General features: G+C 39.9%; 2 protein-coding genes across 4 annotated transcripts in view; one reads left to right on the top strand and one right to left on the bottom strand.

The window, feature by feature from the left end:
* cftr (CF transmembrane conductance regulator) overlaps positions 1–11,330 on the bottom strand; it is a 34,559-nt gene extending 23,229 nt beyond the window's left edge. Inside the window, exons 1-6 of the mRNA XM_047597072.1 lie at positions 10,987–11,330; positions 9,642–9,752; positions 6,128–6,239; positions 4,218–4,433; positions 2,452–2,541; positions 335–498 (exon numbers count right to left, since the gene is read on the bottom strand). Of these exons, the coding sequence (XP_047453028.1) occupies positions 335–498; positions 2,452–2,541; positions 4,218–4,433; positions 6,128–6,239; positions 9,642–9,752; positions 10,987–11,039 (746 nt within the window). The 5' untranslated portion in view covers positions 11,040–11,330. The remainder of the gene's footprint in view (positions 1–334; positions 499–2,451; positions 2,542–4,217; positions 4,434–6,127; positions 6,240–9,641; positions 9,753–10,986) is intronic.
* Positions 11,331–13,113: 1,783 nt separating this feature from the next.
* asz1 (ankyrin repeat, SAM and basic leucine zipper domain containing 1) overlaps positions 13,114–18,487 on the top strand; it is a 29,208-nt gene continuing 23,834 nt past the window's right edge. Inside the window, exons 1-3 of one of the 3 annotated variants that reach the window (XR_007113600.1) lie at positions 13,114–14,183; positions 15,816–15,918; positions 16,123–16,245. Coding sequence is in view for 1 of the 3 variants with exons in the window: in XM_047597280.1 (XP_047453236.1) it covers positions 14,076–14,183; positions 15,816–15,918; positions 16,123–16,245 (334 nt within the window). In the remaining 2 variants the exon portion in view is untranslated. The remainder of the gene's footprint in view (positions 14,184–15,815; positions 15,919–16,122; positions 16,246–18,487) is intronic. The other 2 variants (XR_007113599.1, XM_047597280.1) reach the window with 2 other exon arrangements.

Genomic DNA, 18,487 nt, shown 5'->3' with positions numbered 1-18,487 from the left:
TTAAGTACATCAGAACATCAGTGTAGCATGTAAATATATGAACAGTAATAATAAACAGTTTTTAGATTAGAAGTTAACATGGGATAATCAGAGACAAAACTGCACTAAATGTTGCTGTTATGCACAAGCATTGAATGTAAGGGAAAGAGGAGGAGCTACTCTTCATCAGTACAGTGTGTCAGTGCAGGAAGTGATCATATAGGGCCAGCAACAACAGTTTGTCCACAATTACATAGAGGAATATCATAATAGTAAACCAATTTTTACACAAACTGTATACAGTGCATGTTCTATTGTTCTATATTGTGAGTGTGAGAGGTAGACCGTTCCCCACCTATGAGGTCCCATCTTCTGGGAGAGCCAGGCCTGGACGATGCCCAGAAGAGTCAGTGCTGCCAGAGCGCAGAATCCATTCACCTCAATCAGCTCCCAGATCAGACCCACACACAATATACATTGCAGCGGGGTGATCCACACAAAGTGGGCCAGACCCAGACTCTGAAATATACACAGACAGTATGCAGAATTTACATTAGTGTGTATGGGTCAGCTGAGTTATGACTTTTTGTTTCTTGTGTGATAATGTGGCCCTTTACAATGAGAAAACAGTCCTGCGCTCGTAAACTCACAGGTCTGGTTCAAGGTACCATTTGTTCACTCAGGTTAGCTCAGTTCAGCTTTTGTAAACAGAGAGTAGTCATGTGCAACAAAGTCAAGCAGCCAGGAGCACTAACAACAAACAAATATTGTGGTATTTACCTATATTTGTGGAAGAACATGAGGGTTTGTACCATACTGACAGATGGCATGGTAAGTGGGTTTTGCAGATGCAAATAAAATTCATGTGATAATAAAAACAATTCTGACAAACACCTGCAACTAAATGTTTTATGTGGAGTGTGCATTATCTTTTCATCTGCCCTGTTTGCCAATAGATTGGAAAACCGATATATGATCCGGTGGTTACAGTGGCTTTTTTTTTTCATATGTTTCACATTTAAAGCTGTTAAAATGAGTCACTTTTGAAATAATTTGCCATGAATGAAGGCACAACAGTGAGTATGCATACTCAAAACATACTGTACTTAATGGGACTCTATGTAAACCATTGTGGAACACAGTAAGATACAGATTCACTTTCCAAAGTGCATGACTGCTAACAGGGGATTTAGAAACACTGAAGTTTCTGACTTGTGATGCCCCTGAAGTCTTTGTATATGAGGCTTTTACTTTTGTAAAAGTTTTTAAATAGCTTGAACTTGACAGGCCCTTTGCACATCAGAAATCTGGAATGAGAAAATGGGAAATACTGTTGCAAAACAAAAGAACGTACACACACATGCACACACAGTAACAGAGGAACGTATCAAACAGGCTCCACATCCAGCAGCGTTGTGCTGATGGATCTCAGCTGTGCTGTCAGTGGGACACAGTTCTTGCTTCACTAATCCACCTTTCATCCACACACCTGCACCCTTCCTGCTTTCATCCGACCCCCACACACAAGCACAAGATAACAGCCTGTGCTTCAGGCAAGCCACATCCAAGCCAGGTGATAATTGCCCCAAAGCAAGTTGCAGAGTGTTTCCACATTCAACGCCTCAGTGAGACCCAAGGCAAGACACAGTTCAGCCTACACAATACACAACCTCCACGTTGTCTTGCATAATTACATATGTGTTTTCCAACACCAATGCACGATTACACAATACCTTGCTATTGTGTGCACGCATAATTGTGTTTGTTTATTTCTAAGCATGTATTGTTCCACCTTTGTTGTCCTCCAGTTGTCGCTCAGTAAAGAAAACACAGTGTTTTGGGTAATTAAACAGATTCAGTAAAGATAGAACTGTCAGTTTGTGTTTGCCTCATCCTAACTCTGTAGGCAAAAAGGCTCTGAGCTACTTTTGAGCGGAAAACTACTGTGGCGTGCCTCTGAAGAGTTTCAAATTTCAGTTTGATTTCATTTCATTAGTTAAAGCCCTGTGTTAATGTGTTTTACATTTTCACGATCCACTGGTTTCTATTCTGTTCTGTTTTACACTCTGGTCCTCCACCAGAGTGTTTTAATAAAAAAAAGGTTTTCTTTAGTTATTTTATTACATTACAATACATATTAGACATTAATATATTTGTCAATACAATCAATATATAATAATGGATTAGAATTAAAATAGTACACAATGAAATGGTAGTAAATACTGAAAGAAAACATGTGAGTGCGTCATGTTTTACATGGACAATATTTCTTCAACCAGATTAAAATCATTTGAATTTCAGATTCCTGATAAAACGTGAACTGGGATGTAACTTTATTGCACATAGACAGCAATGATCTGATGAAAAGTTTACGTGGTTATTGGCTGTCAATGTTTACACCAACCCTCTCAATCTGATCAAAAGTCCCTTCGCTTCAGGTCAGTCTATTAAATCCAGGTGTTACTGACTCACCTCATCCAGCTTGTTGAGATGGGCAGACATCAGACTGACCAATTGACCAGTGCTGATCTTATCCAAGACTCGGCTGGACAGCTTCAAGGTCTGAAAACGTCAAAGGTCAGAGGTCATTTGATGCACAAAGGGAAAAAAGTGAATAAGATGTGGGGAAGTCAGTGACACGTGGCCACGTTTTGACACCAGGCTGCCACGCCCCTCACAGCACCATGTGGAACCCCACTGTGGGACTTCCACATGTCAGACGTCTTCTGGGAATGTTCAGTCATGCATGTTTAAGAAGACAGAAGCACCGGGCTTAAGAACAATACCAAGAAAATTTTCAAACAAATCTAAATGTTTTGTCTTGTTCTGACAGCTGATCACCACTGCAGTGACCAAAAAGTGTTCCAGTCATGTGTCATCAGCAGCACCCTGACACTGACTGCAAGGAAGCACAGGATTATTTTGAAAATGAAATGTAATAAGATAATTTAAAGGTGACATCTAATGCCCATTTCCACGAGATGACATGGAAGTCTTTCATGACTTAGTGGAATCTCTGTTACATGCTCTGTTGTGACCAAAGATAACCCCAACCCAATCCTCAGGGAGATATGGCCACTCAGGACCCAGGTGGTGCTGCCTCGGCATCCAAAAAGATATAGTAGCGTTGTACCAGTTAGCAGACAACATGCTCAACGGGTTAGCCTACTGTTCTACGGCAGCTCACTCAGCAAACAGAAAACTTACTAAAATATAAATGACAGCACCACTACAGCTAAACACCAGTTGGTTGACAAAAATACTAACATACAGACACACTGACAGTGTCTGTTAGACAAATGACAGCATGTTTAACATGGCCTGAGTCCCATGGTTAGCTCCGTCCTCCACCGTTCAGTAACCACCGCATTAGCCCCACTAGTCTTTTATTCCGGCATCAATTTAAAGTGTCAAAATTCTGCACATACAGATAACTTTAGGAAACCATACTGTAGACTTAACCCTTCATGGAGCAAGGAACCATATTTAGAACACATTTTATATTGCTGTGCCTCTCAGTGACGTTTAGAAGCATGAGGTTTTCATTCAGTCAATCAGTAAAGATCAAGGAAACCTTCTCAGATCAAATCCTTGTCAAATGTAGTGTACAAGATTCACCTCTGCGTAGATGCTAAACATAACTGCTTTATTAGGTACCATGAAGAAGTGTCCTCATGTTGTCTAATGGGATAATGTGAATGTTGACCAGTGGCTGAATCAGAACTGATGTTCTAAAGGTCTAAATGTTTACAACTTAAGGGTGAGGAACCGTATATGGCAACTTTATTAAGCTTGATTTTCTCCATGAAAATAAGAAATTTTGAAAATGTTCACCAAAGTAAAAAGCTCCTGTGACGCCCTACAATAACACTCTAGGCTTGAAATATAGAATTTCTTAGTATTCAAAGAGTGTCCTATAAAGGGTTAATCTCACAATGTCTTAAGAAAAATGGCGTCGTATTGGCCCCAGCTGGTAAAATTAATTTGCTAAAAAGTGTTTGGAACACACAGCAGACTGGCACAGAGCATCTTACATGCTGGGGCCGCTTACTGAAACAAAATGTGGCTTTACTACATGAGTGTCGTCGCTACCTATGAGCATGGAAGGAGGAGGCTGAGGGAAGAGAAACCACACATTCTCACTCTCGGACCACTCATGACACTCTTACAACCTGTCCCCTTTAATAATATTGTTGAATGGCAAGAAAAACTTTGATATCCCCTGTTCCTCCACTTACCTTCTTGTATATGAGGCTGAACAGGGCAATTCGGATCTGCATGCCCAGGTGATGCAGGCCAAAGATGGCAGGCTGTAACAGGAGGAAGCGGGCAGTGAAGAGGAGACATAGCCCCAGGGCCAGGAAATATCCCTGGCTTCGCTCCGGAGCATGGAACGGGTCAAAGGAAGCAATGATCCGACCTAAAAGCTGAGGCTGGACCGTCTTGGAAGCCTCCTGAACAAGATGGGACAACAACCGCCGTCAAGAATATACACTGACTTCATACAACCATTTCGCAGGGCATGTCATTCATAATTGCAAGTTACTGCAACAGATCTTGAAGGTGTAGCGGTCTTCATACATGTCATTTGTAGCAGGTGATAAACGTACATAACAATGTTGCATATTGATAACAAACTCATGGATGCATAAAAGTCCATGCTGCAACATTACAGAGCTCCTGCAAAACCTCTCTTCTGCAAGAACATTAAATAATCAGAAACTGTGCCGGCTTCCGCTTAATCTTTCTCCAAAGCGTTTCTGTTTTTTCTTCTTCTTTTTTTTCCCCACAGTGTCTCCTTAACATCTAACAGGCATTCTTGTTGTCATGACCACCAGCTCCAACAGTCCTGAGTTACGCAAAGGCAGCTGTCAGTGCCTTCCATTAAGTCTGGGACAGTGAGTTGGTTTGCGACACTGTGGTGTGACATGCTTGTGATGTTTGGACGTCATTGAAATGCGTCTTTATTGTCTCTCTCCAGCAGGACAACACAGTTAACAGGTACTACATACAGCAGGTGGAGCTGGCAGTGAACCGGTTGTGCAGTTGTGGCCTTGAAACTGTTTCTTGACAGAAACACTGAATTTGATCAATTATAACGAGGAGAAATGACACTTATTCTGTTATTACACAATTATTGAATAAGTCTATTCTGGATAGATATGATTCTACTGTATGTGGAATATATAAGAGGCTCAGGTAGAATTTAATACAGTATATTAAATTTAAACTCAAGATCAAAAATAAAAATGGAAAACAACAAAATATATGTAAAAAATAATGTTTTTGTTTCTTTTTGAGTTTTGTGACTGCAGTTCTCTAACATTTTGTTAATATTTCAGCATCCAATCTTCTGATAAGAAGCCCATTGGGGTTTCCCTACTTCTAGTGCTACGTGTGGTGGGGTACGCTTGACTTCTCATGATGCTGTATTGTCAGTATCAAAACAACATGGATGGACAGATCTGTCTTGAGACAAACTGTGTCATTTCTGTGGTATGGGAGATAAAGGACAACCACAGGCAAAAGGACGACACTCAAGACCATAATAAATGAAATTATGTAATTTGATTAGATTTCTATATATCTATGTATAGCACTAATCCTTGACATATGTCACAACAGGGCGCTTTACATGAAAATGCGAACCAACCATTCCTATAGACCACCATACAATGATGTTAGACTGAGTAGCTCTAGAACAGTATTGCTGGTTTGGATTTGAACCTCTAAACAACTTCTAAATACCTCATTTAATTAATGTTAATTACTATATTTGGTTAGTGATGGTGAATGTGTTACAAAGCTTGTGTGATACACAAAGCTCAAAGGTTAGTAGGTTTGTTTAAATGACAGGTGCCTCACAGTTGCCTGTCTGTACAAGCAACTGTACTGCACTGTACTCTTCATTAAATTTAGTAACTTAGAAAGACAAAGGCCAAGTTGGAAATCCAAATAACACCGTTCAAACATCCTTTTAAAAATGAAATAATTATGTGACCATTTGTACCTGCACAGTAAGCTGTAACCTAAGCAAGACATAATATCATGACTATTTATCTGCATACTGGCAGAGTGGACATTACACTGCTCAGTTAAAGACATGTCAGAGCTGCTTCCGTCATAGAGGACAAACTGACAAACTCACCCCTAGGTAGAGGAGGACACCAAAGAAGGCGAAAGGGCCGAAGAAGCAGCGGGCCAGTGCTCTCATCAGCCTGGGCTTGTTCTTGGCCGACACCACCTCCCTGTCCCATTCTCTGCAGGGAGGACAGAGTTACAACACTGTTAAACAGCAGTGCTTACAGAATGGGAGCATAACACATCTACCAGCCAAATACCAAACAACGTTTGGCTGTGACTATTGTATTTGTCTGCTACTACTTTGGCAATGGACCAGCTGCCCAGGGAAAGGGTCCTTTCCACAACTCTGAATGGTGATTAAGTCACTGAATAAAACTGAAGTGCATTCATTTATGTTCTCACACCGTCAGTGGTTAAGATATCTAAAATATATATACATACATATATACATACATGGTTTGGGGTAAAAAAAAAAAACTAAGCCTTGTTAGATTATAACGGTCTGGTGTCAAATCTGGTTTTATATACTGTAAATATTAGTTTAAATATTGTGTACTGTATAAATATTGATGGATACTGCCTACTGCAGCTTTGCTACAACACTGTTGCATTAACTTCCCCCAGCTGTCTTGGCTCGCGTCTTTGAGCTGGTAGAGCCACAGTGAGTAGCTGAATTGTTTTCCGAGAGTAATTTATAACCTGGTGATAAAACCGAACGGAGAATTACAAGAGTACCAGAGAATATAAAAAAAGATGATAGAAGGAAGTGATAAACTCGTACAGTGAGTGGGCAGTTTTCCTGTCTTATTTACAGAGGATTTGACTCAATTTGGACACAAAATGAAACTCACTTAGAGATGCACCGACAGATTTCGTCATCAGTGTTATTAATAATTCAGAGTATCAAATTTCAGTTATATTCAGTCATGGCATATTACCAATACAGCTTTTAGCCTCACAGTTATCACAGGGTTTATGATGCCTTACATGAAAGGAAACCAATGGATGTCATCATGGAGGCAAAACAATAACAATCTGACCCAGGTCAATTAGTTCAAACTGTCACCTGTAGCTTTGTGTTTATGTTTTAACGCTATTCAATTTTTTGCATCTTATATATATACTGCAAGTCACTGCTGGGTGCAGGATAGGCTGTTTCTGTAAATCAGGAAGTGGTCTCTGCTCCCCTACAACCACAAAAGGATTTTCAGACAGAGGTCTATGCATCTAGTCTGTTTTTTGTTTACATCATACTGTATAGTGATTTGTATGCAACTGAGAATGTGTCCATATAAAGAGTTCCTCCAGGCTCATGCTATATAATCCTTTTCATGGACAATTCCACAAAGTTCACTGACTCGAGCTGGATTGAGAGTGATGAAGAGGCTGACGGTACACAGCATGCTTTAAGGGAAGGTAAAGTTCACATTCCCAGAAGTCCTCAGTGTTTGCCTGATCTGAATAATGAAAGTAAAATCACCCAGCACTGCTCATTTATCACCCAGTGAGCACTGGGCCCTTTTCTAAAGGTCAACTTTTTAACACCCATGTACATTAACCGGCTTGTTGGCACCATTCAGCGTGACGCAGCTCCCTGGGTGATCAACAGACAAGGCCAATGTTGGACACTGCTGTGGTCGTTAGGCAAAGTAAGAAAAGAGAAAAGGGGAAGGAGGTAATCAGAAAAGATAAAAGGGAGATAAATGGAATAAGGCAATAATATAATGTGGCTTTAAAATGTAATTCATTCAAGTTATTAAACAACCAATTCTTATAGTACATTCAATTATTTTAAGCCATAAGTTTGTGGATACTGAGAGAGAGAGAGAGAGAGAGAGAGAGAGGGAGGAGGAGAGAGAGAGAGGGGTGGAGTAAGAAAGAAAGAGTGATTTGAAGTGAAAGGGACCCATGACAAATATCAAACCACATAATAAAAGACTTAACCTTGTCTGACACCTATTGCCTGACTGTTTGTTGGCAGACACAATTTGGTTTATGTCTACCCCGGTTTAAATGCCGGCCCATATTTAGAGTAGACTCTGAAGAATAACCATGGCCTGCTACTGTAAACACATGTAAAGACGACGTATGAAATACACCAAGGCCGAAGATTCTAGTTACACTTTGTCTACAAATGATTCTAATGACGCACCTTTTAGGTAGTAAAGTGCTCTGTATACAGATGCCACTGGGTTAGTGAATATAGGTACATGTTACATACCTATACATACATAACCTTATCACTGCAGATATTTCAAATGATTTTCACAGAAAAGGATGCCATCAATGACAACATCATTTCATTTGAGAGTTTCAAACATGCACATTTACTTGTATGATGTAATGGGTTACTTAAATTGGTAGCTATGGTATGTGTTATTAAAGCTTTCGCTGATTTGAGGTCAAACTCCAGCTAACCAGGTATAATGTTAGCAGACTAATATTTTCTGCTACTTTTTCCTTTTTCTTATATTTTGATGTAAAACTGTGACAAAACAAATATTTTTTTTTATTTAATTTTGATAGAATTATTTTTCTGAGATTTTTTTATGCATATGGCTTCAGTCTCACCAAAACTGTAGGTTCAGAGGGTGGACGAACTGCATGCAGATGCTCGGCTCAAAATTTGGCATCAGCTGCATCAATCCATGAACTTAAGAGAATGGAGAATGTTTTCCTGGTACACTTTGAGCTCCCTTGCCCTTTGGGGATAAATGAAGTTTTTTCTGATTCTGATTCTGATTTGAGCTGGTAGCTTGAATGCCTCAGCCTGACTACTGTTACTGACCATGTGCATCACTTACCAGCCTCCATCTTCTAATGGCCAAGTACATGCAAGTAATCCACACCAGTGTTCCAAACTGCTTTCTTGAGCAAGACAATGAGTTTAGTCATTTAGTCAATCACCAGTCGCATCTGAATCAACATAGGGAGGTGTGGTCTACTAGAAGATTTGCAGCACAAGCCCAGCTGACAAATGTGTAAGAATTATGAATCAAACCGAGTTTCAAGCCAAGAATAAAGCAATTTGTAAATATTGAAATATGAGTCAGGATTCAGCGTGAAAAGAGACACATCTATATACTGGGCCTGACTAATAACATTAGTTTGAGGCTATGTTTTAGTTTTTTGAAGCTGTTCCTCCAGCTACCAAACAGATGGCGGTCTCATGTTTGAGTCAGTCATTCTCATTTAATGGTTTTATTTAATTTACAACTCAGTTAGGTAATGCAGCCTTCCTCACTCCACGGAAAAATACAACCTTTATCCAATGTGGCTTGCCCTAGTCCTGTTTAGTGAAACAAACCAGAAGCCTTAACTTGCATAACCACTCATAATCAGGGTTTCTTGAAAAGTTTTGTTAGATAATTAGGTATCTTCCAATGTCCTCATGGAAAGTCAAGAACGACACACTTAATCAAATTTAACTGTATCATGCCGAGAGCATTAAGGACAACATCAGAATGATCTCGGAAGATTAATGACATGCAGTCCCTGAGTGATGTGAATGAGATTCATAGTAGTTCAGATTTGTCCTCTTGAAGCACAAGGCTTTCAGTAGGTCATGAAGAACAAACCTTTCGAGTCTCTCAGAGAGGTTGTCTGCCAGATCAAAAGAAGGGGCCTTGTACACATCAGTCAGATCCAACTTCTGTCTGAAGCCCTTCCTCAACAGAGGTGATGTCCACCTGCAGGAAGAACACACTGTAAGATACCAGCTGTTTGAAGGATGCCTAACAGAAAAACATGACTGTGGACTAGGAAATATGCTGCTGTTTAACATATAAAATGGTTTCATGATCTGTTTGTAGGAATATGCTATACTTTGTATTAAAAGTCTACTAAAACGACATGGTCCTTCTGTAGAACATCTATGCACATTTATCAGAATAAATAAATATTATGTATAAAATGTGCCAAACATATTTGTAAGATTATATCTGTGTATGCGTGTTTGTCTGTAGTTAGACAACAAGCCTTGGCATTAAAGGGCTGAAGTGTTAGGAACCAATCAAGTAAACTTGGGTGGAACATAAGCAGTGGTTTCGCAGTCAGCCTAATAATGACACAATATTAGTGAAATGTTTTCTGACTGAATCATTAAAAGACAGACTTTTATATGTGTCATCTGGATTTTTATGAGTCAGACTCTTTCTTTGGGTCCTGTTGCAGTTTTTATAAGGCAGGTTGTGTCAGCGCATCACCCCTAAGCCTTTTTGGTAGAGCATGCAAAAGACACAAAAACATATACAAACACTGAGCCAAATAAATGCTAATATTAGATATATATTCTTAGATCAGTGATGCTCGCCCACTGCTTTTCGCTAACATTGTTCTTAATAATTTCAACGTTCAGCAAATACTGATGACTTCACAGATCCTCGGGGACCCTGGGTCTGTCTTCACCTGCCAGGGTTATCTAGTGCACACCTCGCCGCATCACAGCGGACGGTTCTAAGCTGCCGTGTGCGTAATAAAGCGGAGGACAGTCTCTGTGCCACAGGCCCGCTAACTGCATCCCTGAGTAATTTCCTTTCGAAGCGCAACAGGACATGATGTTGGTACATGCCAACATGACAGGACTTCCTAACAATGTCGAGCTCCAAAACAATACATTAAGCTGTTTCGTTTTTGCAACTGTACACCGCTCAATCTCTCCAATACGCTTACATTAAGGCTCAGAATTGCAACAACTGGCGTGCTTACAAACACAATTGTATTATTTTCCGAATTTTCTTATGCACTTGTCTTCGGATAAAAATTATAACTTTATTCGATTTCTTGACCCTCGCGGTTTTTTTCGTAATATTTATTTTATTTTATTTTTTTGGCGTGAACTTAAGGGACCAGTGGAAGAGCTGCCTGTGTTACCCAGACAAATCCAGCTCCTGGGATAAAGGATGAGGACGAAGCACGTCTTACCAGAAGAAAAACTTGGAGAGGAAGTTCGCATCTTCCACCGGTGACTTCTGCATCCTAAGAGCGCCGCCACTTTGATTTCTCTGCACCTGAGTGTCCCTGCGCGTCGCTCACATCTGTGTGTCCCCCGCGTCGCTTCGCTCCCGCAGTCCCAGAGAGGACACCCGTCTGTTTTATCCTCCACTTTGCTTCCCTGCTCTAAATGTGAAGTCACTGGTCAATTTTCTTCCTCCCCCAGGAGCTGAAAGTGGGATCGTGATCCTCTGCGAGCCTCCCCAGTCTAATTCACGCTCAGTCTCCGGTCCCGTCGTCTCGCTCTTCCTGTCGCTCAGTGTGACAGTGAGAGGACAGTCCATCCTTTATGGGTTCGCCAAAACTTGTGGAGACACGTCATTTCCACGCCGACAAGCCTCAGGTTGCATATTGTGGCAACAAGTTGAAAAGCCAGCTGATGCAAGTGAAGCCAGCGCTTCAAGGAGATGCAGGCGGATACAGAAACCAGTGATTTATTATTTTAAAATAACGTTTCCTCGTTTTGTTTATATAACCCATTCTGCAAACACCACATGGATAGTGATACACCTGGTACAGAATTTGATTTGTGCAAAGAATTTTTTATGCATTGTTTAACCAATATTAAAACCCATTCACTTTTGCACCCCCCCACAAAAAAAAACAACAACAACAAAAAAACACAAAACCCCACCCCAGACACAAACTATCTCTGTGTGTGTGGTGCATGATGCATGATGTACAGTTAACACTAATAATAATGTGTTCAGAAGAGAAGACAGTTCTGCTGCAGATCTACCTGTGAGTGTCGAGTCGTGGCTTTTTATTTTGCTACCCTCAGCTGCTTCCCTATGAATCACAACAGAGCAAAAACAGTTCTGGGACATTACAATGAACTTGAAACTTTTTTTTTCTTCTTTTTTTTTTTTTTTTATCAGTTTCAGGCTACGCACAGTTTCAGGAGAGGGAGGATCAAAACCCAAAGACATTCCTCAAGGGAACACAGATAAAATGCAGTGAGTTTTTGAGTACTGAGTACACCAGCACATAAACTGTGTGATCTTCAGCTGTAGTTAGTGTGAGTCACTGAGTAGTTCTTTTCAATAGATATAGTCTGACAATAAAGTGCAGTCATATAGATGGGTTTTATACACTCAAGTAAAATGCTGACAGGTACCCATCCAGTCAGAGGATGTTCTATACTACAAATAACAAAGAGTTATGGGAAGAGAACGCCAGGACTGCTTTGGATATGTGTAAAAATCAAAACTGAAAAGATTTTTTTTCCACGTACAGATTTCATGTACTGCACTGAATTCACCAATGCCACTGAAAACAAAACAAAATGAACCAATAGGAGGGAATTCTTGTCAAAATACTTCCAAAATACTAATGAGAAACTTTAAAGAGGATCTGGCATTTGTGCATTTCACCACTGCAAACAGAAAAATGTGCTTCAATTAAACTCAACACTGCCTATACAACCGGACTATACAGTACAGTGGTAATACTGATCCTCTCTGAGCAACTGAATCAGCTTAAGAAAGAAACATGACTCCATTTTCCAGCTAATCTGGTAATAATCCCGGTTTGGAGGAACAAAGTTGTGTTCAAGCTTTTTAAATTGAACTGAGGAGAATCAGTTTTGCTCCACAGTCAAAGCTGCTGAGAAACCAAAAGGCTGTAGCCATGTCTGGCCCAGAGAAGAGTGACCTCTCCTGGACACTGACCGTCGCTTACAGCCAGTGACGTCATACCAAGGTTTGACATCCCAGCAGACATTCACTTCCCATTTATTAGATACAACAACTATAACAGCTGCAATAAATCCCATATTTGTGAAGGTTATATGTTTTTTCTTTATCTATGATTATTTGATGATTTCGTGGTAGGAGCAGTGTGTTTCTGCACAAACAAGATTTTAAATCACTGCTCCAAGAAATGAGGAAAGAAGATATAGAGGGGCTTCCAAGTGAAGAAGCATGGGAAAATGTTTCTAATCTAGTTGAGAAGTGGAGCGCAGGGGGAATTCAGATTTTCATTGGAGCATCTAAATAATTTTGCCATTTGCAACACACCCTCAGAGCTCCAGCTTATTAAATATCAAAGCCTAGCATATCTAATGTACTGTCTGAAAAAGATATAAGAAATTGCACCTCTTACAATACATCCAGTCTCCACCTGAAGGCTTCTGAATAACAAATATGTGAACATCATTAGCTGTATCTGCCCTATAGCCTGCATGTTGTTATCTATTGCTCTGTTTATGTTGTCATCTATTGTTTTGGTTACTGTATTTGTTTTAGCTTTGAGCCAGCCTGATGGCTAATGTCTAGTTTTTAGTGATGAATGACTCTGTTTGCTTTGTAGTTTTAACAGCCCCCCCACCCCACCCCCAGATATGATAATGACTCGTAAAACATCATACCAAAATGACTACCAGCTGGCTAACACTGGCACATTTACTATTATTTTGATTAATGCAATGTCCTTTTAAAATAAATAGAAAGAGAATAAATGAAAGTGATGTGGTACAGTTGTGGCGTGGCCTAATGGACCTTTCCACTACACGGGATCTGCAGTTGCTGCGCTTTTCTTTTTGTTGTTTTAGTCACTCAGTCAGTTTTAAATGATCAAAACCAGGGGTGAAAAGCAGAGTGAAGAAAAATCAACAGTGGCAGTAGAAAACCCCAATAAACCTCCTGGAGACAGAAAATACATACTAGGGCCGCCATAACGCAACATTATAGATCACAGGGAAAAAAAATCAGAGAGGCCTTTACAGTCTTTGTGCCCTGCAGGAAATGCACACACGCAAGGCAAGGGACACATCCATAATGTTAGTTGTTTCCGTTTTTATAAACTGTCTTTAACCCTTTTATTGTGTTACCAGCATTGCGTTTGCAAGTTAAAATGTATGAAAAGTACAAAACTGAAGGTGGTGGTATATACAGTCAGAGGGCGGCACTAATACAATACCGACCGTATCAGTCGCAGTAAAACGTCAGACCGAAGGAGAAGAAGTCGGCCACGCCCCTCCACCTGGCTCCGGCGGCTCGTAGTTAGCGGCTAACGGAGAAATGGACGGAGTTCTGAGCAACGCCTTCCCGGCTGGAGAGGAAAGCGACAGCAGTAATGACGAGTGGGACATCGGGACTTTTTCCGATAAAAAGTCTCATTGCAATAAGGTCCTTTTAGTCGGTGTCATTCCCACTTTCCTTCGACGTATACCTGCAGAAATAAATCGTAGCTAGCGCTTATCAAACCTCAGCTAGTTTGGCTAGCCTTAAATTTCCTCCTTTTTGGGGTTGGCAAGCTAACGCGCCCTTTGCAGCAAAATAACACAATAGAACCTACAGGCAAGCGTTAGTTTAAATAATACACACATATAAATATAGTGAACTTTATCGCGCTCATTTTCCCATTTCTTCTTCCCTTGTGGACACCGTTCAGAAATGTAAGGTACATTATCCAAAAAATGATAAAAGAAGCTACTTAACCGGTTTCCGATTTGTTGAGATGTTCGTGACTTAATTACCAAATGTAAATGGTTCCTAGCCCTTAAGTGGTAAACAAATGTAAACATGTACTTAGAACATAAGTGCTGATTCAGGCACTTGTCAACATACACATTATCACATTAGATAACACTAGGACACTTCTTCTTGGTACCTAATAAAGCAGTTATCTAATAAAGCTGTTACCTCAGTGTTCATGCAGGTGGATCTTGTAGACTACATTTAACCCTGATTAGACCTGAAAATGTTTCCTTGATCTTCTCTGATTGGCTGGATGAAACCCATATGCTTGTAAACCTCACTGAGAGGGACAGGGACAATTTAAAATATGTGCTGTTACCAAATATTGTTCCAGATTGGACGGCGCTGAGAGGAGCGTGCCACGGCTGGAAGTAATTAAAGAAAATAGTGCAGGCCCTGAAACTGCATCCAAAAATAAATGAAAACAAATAGTACACCTTTAGAAAAGCTCTGTGTTGTCCTTGGTTGGATCTGTGGTGAGCAGTGTTGCTGTTTCAATGACATCAACATACGCCAGTTCATTAGGTACACTAGTGAAAATAATATATTTTAATAAACCAGTCCTGATTGTGTCTGTTGAAACAGCATCAGAGGTGGTAATTCAACCTGATGAAAAGTGTTATATATAGTTTGATTTGGTGGCCATTATGGAGGATGTAGTTTGTTCTGTGATTTAGTGCAGCCCAGCGACTAAAATGGGGTTGTCAGTATATTAACAACATTCAGCATACTGCAATTTAATAGTGCTACAGACCATTGCCTGTGAAATGAAAACACAATTGAATTAACAGCTTTCAAATTTATTTTAAAATAATGCTTAATACTATAATACCATGAAGCTAAGATTTAGTACAGGACATTACTGCTATATTAGAATGTTTTCACGAGTGTACCCAATGAACTGGAAAATGACTGTAGCACCACTTGTTGAAGTAATAAATTAAAATACTGAAGAGTCTCGTATCACAAATGATGCATGTACAGTCCAAACAGAAGTATTAGTTTGTGTGGAATTGGGACATTGCACAAGTAAAAAAAACAAAAAACAAAAAAAAAGCACTCGCATGTGTGGGGAGAAAACCAATTCCTGCTCACAGTGGCAATAATAATTTCTGCTTCATTCCACATTCTCATATATCTGTCATCCCCTCCCTCAGACTCATAAGACGTTACATGTCAACATGAAAGCCACCGACAGTTCAGCACATGTGACACATTTTTCACATGTTTTATTTACTTTGGAGTAAAATCATTATTGATTCATCTATTCTGATTTGTCAGGACTCTGATGCTGTCGTACCACATGCGGAAGATAATGTGTCATTGCTGAAGAGGGCCATCAATGAAGGAGACACTGGAACTGTTGAACGACTATTAGACAGTGGCAAGTAGTTGCTTCCATTCCTGTATGACACACTTTCATAATTTGAGATAATATTACAAAGAAAGTCAAGCAGTTGTTCAGTTACAATTGATTTATGTCTATAAAGGTTTCCATTTTGATTTACTCTGACATTACATACATATAAGAGCAAACAGCTTGTTTTTTCTAGTTTACACATTTAATTTGATTTTTCACTGTGGGCAGGCATGGATGTTGAGACCAGACTTGGCTTTGAATGGACTCTCCTGATGTGTGCAGTCAGTGTGGCTAACTATGACGTAGCCAAACTGCTGCTGGACAGAGGGGCCAGTGCCAGTTTCAGCAAAGGTGAGAGTGACCCCAGGGATCCACTGGAACTGTCTGAGGTGCTTACCTGTTTTGACGCGTCGCTGCCTTTTTCGTTGCCATGCCGTGCACCAGGCACATCTGTCTGACCTCAGGTGTGGCTGTGTCAATAGTAGGATACTTGACCAATAACAGGGTACACAAATACTGCATGATCATAAGATGACCTCTTAACAGGAACCTGATTGACTGGCAAGTGTGAAGGGCAATAAAGCAATTTAGTGATTTAGATAGAGAAACAAAGGAACTGCCTGTGGAGGCCATTAAGTTTGTTTTAATTTAAGATTTAAAGTGAATTTTGTTGCATTAATTGAAAGCAATTGAAATTAATTGAAATTTTATTTTGAAAGTCACCTGGATCCACTATGTTTTCCAATGATGGACTTCCTGCCTGAACAATTTAATCTACTCGTCCTGAAGCTGTTCCTGAGCGTCAAATGGGAAAAATAGAGCAGCCACCTATATTTACTTGTGCATCACCATGCTTCTGGGAAGCGCTGCAGCGCTCCTGGTGGAAACACTCGCATTGACTTGAATTGATGCATGCGGTGGAAATCTGGGGTGATATATTCAAGGGGTTGTCCAAAGTAATTCCTACAAAGATATAATAAAGTTGACAGTTGTTTGCCTTTTTAAGTCCTGTGTGCGCCTGCTTTTCTCTTTGTTTTTTGTTGTTAGCCTCATTACCTTGTTAACTTCCTTGTTCATGTTTTTCCTACTCATATTGACACTTCCTTGTGTATGTGGTTATTCTGTGTAGTAACTTGGAATTACTTTTGGACCTTGGAATTTGGACACAGTGTTGAAAAAGCTGTATCAGTCACACAGTTTATTCATTATTGGCATAAACCTACTCTAATCAATCAATTGGGATGTAGCACTTGATGTAAAATCCATTAATTGATTTCAGAATGAAGATACTGAAGCAAACAGCATGAAGAAAGAAACAGTTAAACTATCCAAAGAGTTATGTTCTGGATTCTGTTTGTGGTATTTTCAATTTCCTGGAGGAAGCACCCTACTTTTCCACCAGTTCTGCAGCCACTCCATTCACTGTTCCTGGATTGGCACACATTCCAAATGTCTACTTTTCGAGTCTTTCTTTTTTGGAGTCTTACACTGCTTTTGTTCCTCTATGTATACAATAGATACACAAAAAAGTAGTGTGTAGACATTTAGAATATGCATCTATATAAATGAATGTGTGAAAATGAAGTGAATGTATGCAGACGTGGGCGAAAAAAAAGCCCACGCCCCTCTGGCATTGAGTGATTTTTCTGTGGCTGGATTTGCGATTCAGAATTGGGTTAGTAGATTATATTCTTTACCTTCCTTTTTGTACGTGGATTAACAACAAAGTCAATTAGATACATTTAGATACAATTAGATTTTCAGTTTTGTACATGGAGTAGTAACATAAAAACACTAGTGACTTGCTGTGTGTTTAATTGTGTGTTAGGTCACAGGACTTATAGGTAGGGAACCATAGATTATGAAATTCTGGGCTGATGCATACATCTACAATCAAGTTGTTTCTGTTATTTACACCTCATGTTGTGCCAGGGAAACAAATCTTAGTCTTATCTAGACAAAAAACATCCAAGCATTTATCACAGTCCCCCTCTATTTCATGAGTTTGCCTTATGGCAACAATTAGTTATTTTCTCACTTTTTCTAAAAAGCAGTAATAGAAAATCCATGTTATACCTGTTGAATTAGGCAAAATAGTCCTCTGGCCTCTCTGTGATCTTTCACTCACCACTTTTCAGGAAAAAACAAAACAAAACTAGGATAGATAGTCTGATTAGGTAACTCCATTACATTGCTGCCTTCAGGCTTGAATATCAAACAGTCATACCTAATCCTCCTGATGGTCCCTGTTGCGTTGGTGTCGAGCTATTCTTCCCCGTGGCACCTTTTTTCAATTTCCGCACCTGCTACAGCCAAAGACCAGTGAACCAATCAGACCTATGCACCAATATGCTTCATCTGACATTACTTAATGGTGATGACGCCAAAGAGGAACTCTTGCAGAAACACACTGCTGATCCTTTGAGTTGTTTTTAGTTCATGCACACTGCACTCTCATCCAAAGCAAGAAAAATTGAAGGCATCTGTTGGATTGAGGTCAGTTTGGGTAAAATAAGCAGGGAGGAAAACTCTTCCATGCTAAATGCTTTGCAGTTTTACTTGGATTAAAACCTTTGAAGCAAAAATGCACAAT

This window comes from Mugil cephalus, chromosome 10 (genome assembly GCF_022458985.1).
Source record: "Mugil cephalus isolate CIBA_MC_2020 chromosome 10, CIBA_Mcephalus_1.1, whole genome shotgun sequence".
In the NCBI taxonomy this organism is placed as follows: Eukaryota; Metazoa; Chordata; class Actinopteri; order Mugiliformes; family Mugilidae; genus Mugil; species Mugil cephalus.
This window is presented reverse-complemented; position numbering and strand designations above follow the sequence as displayed.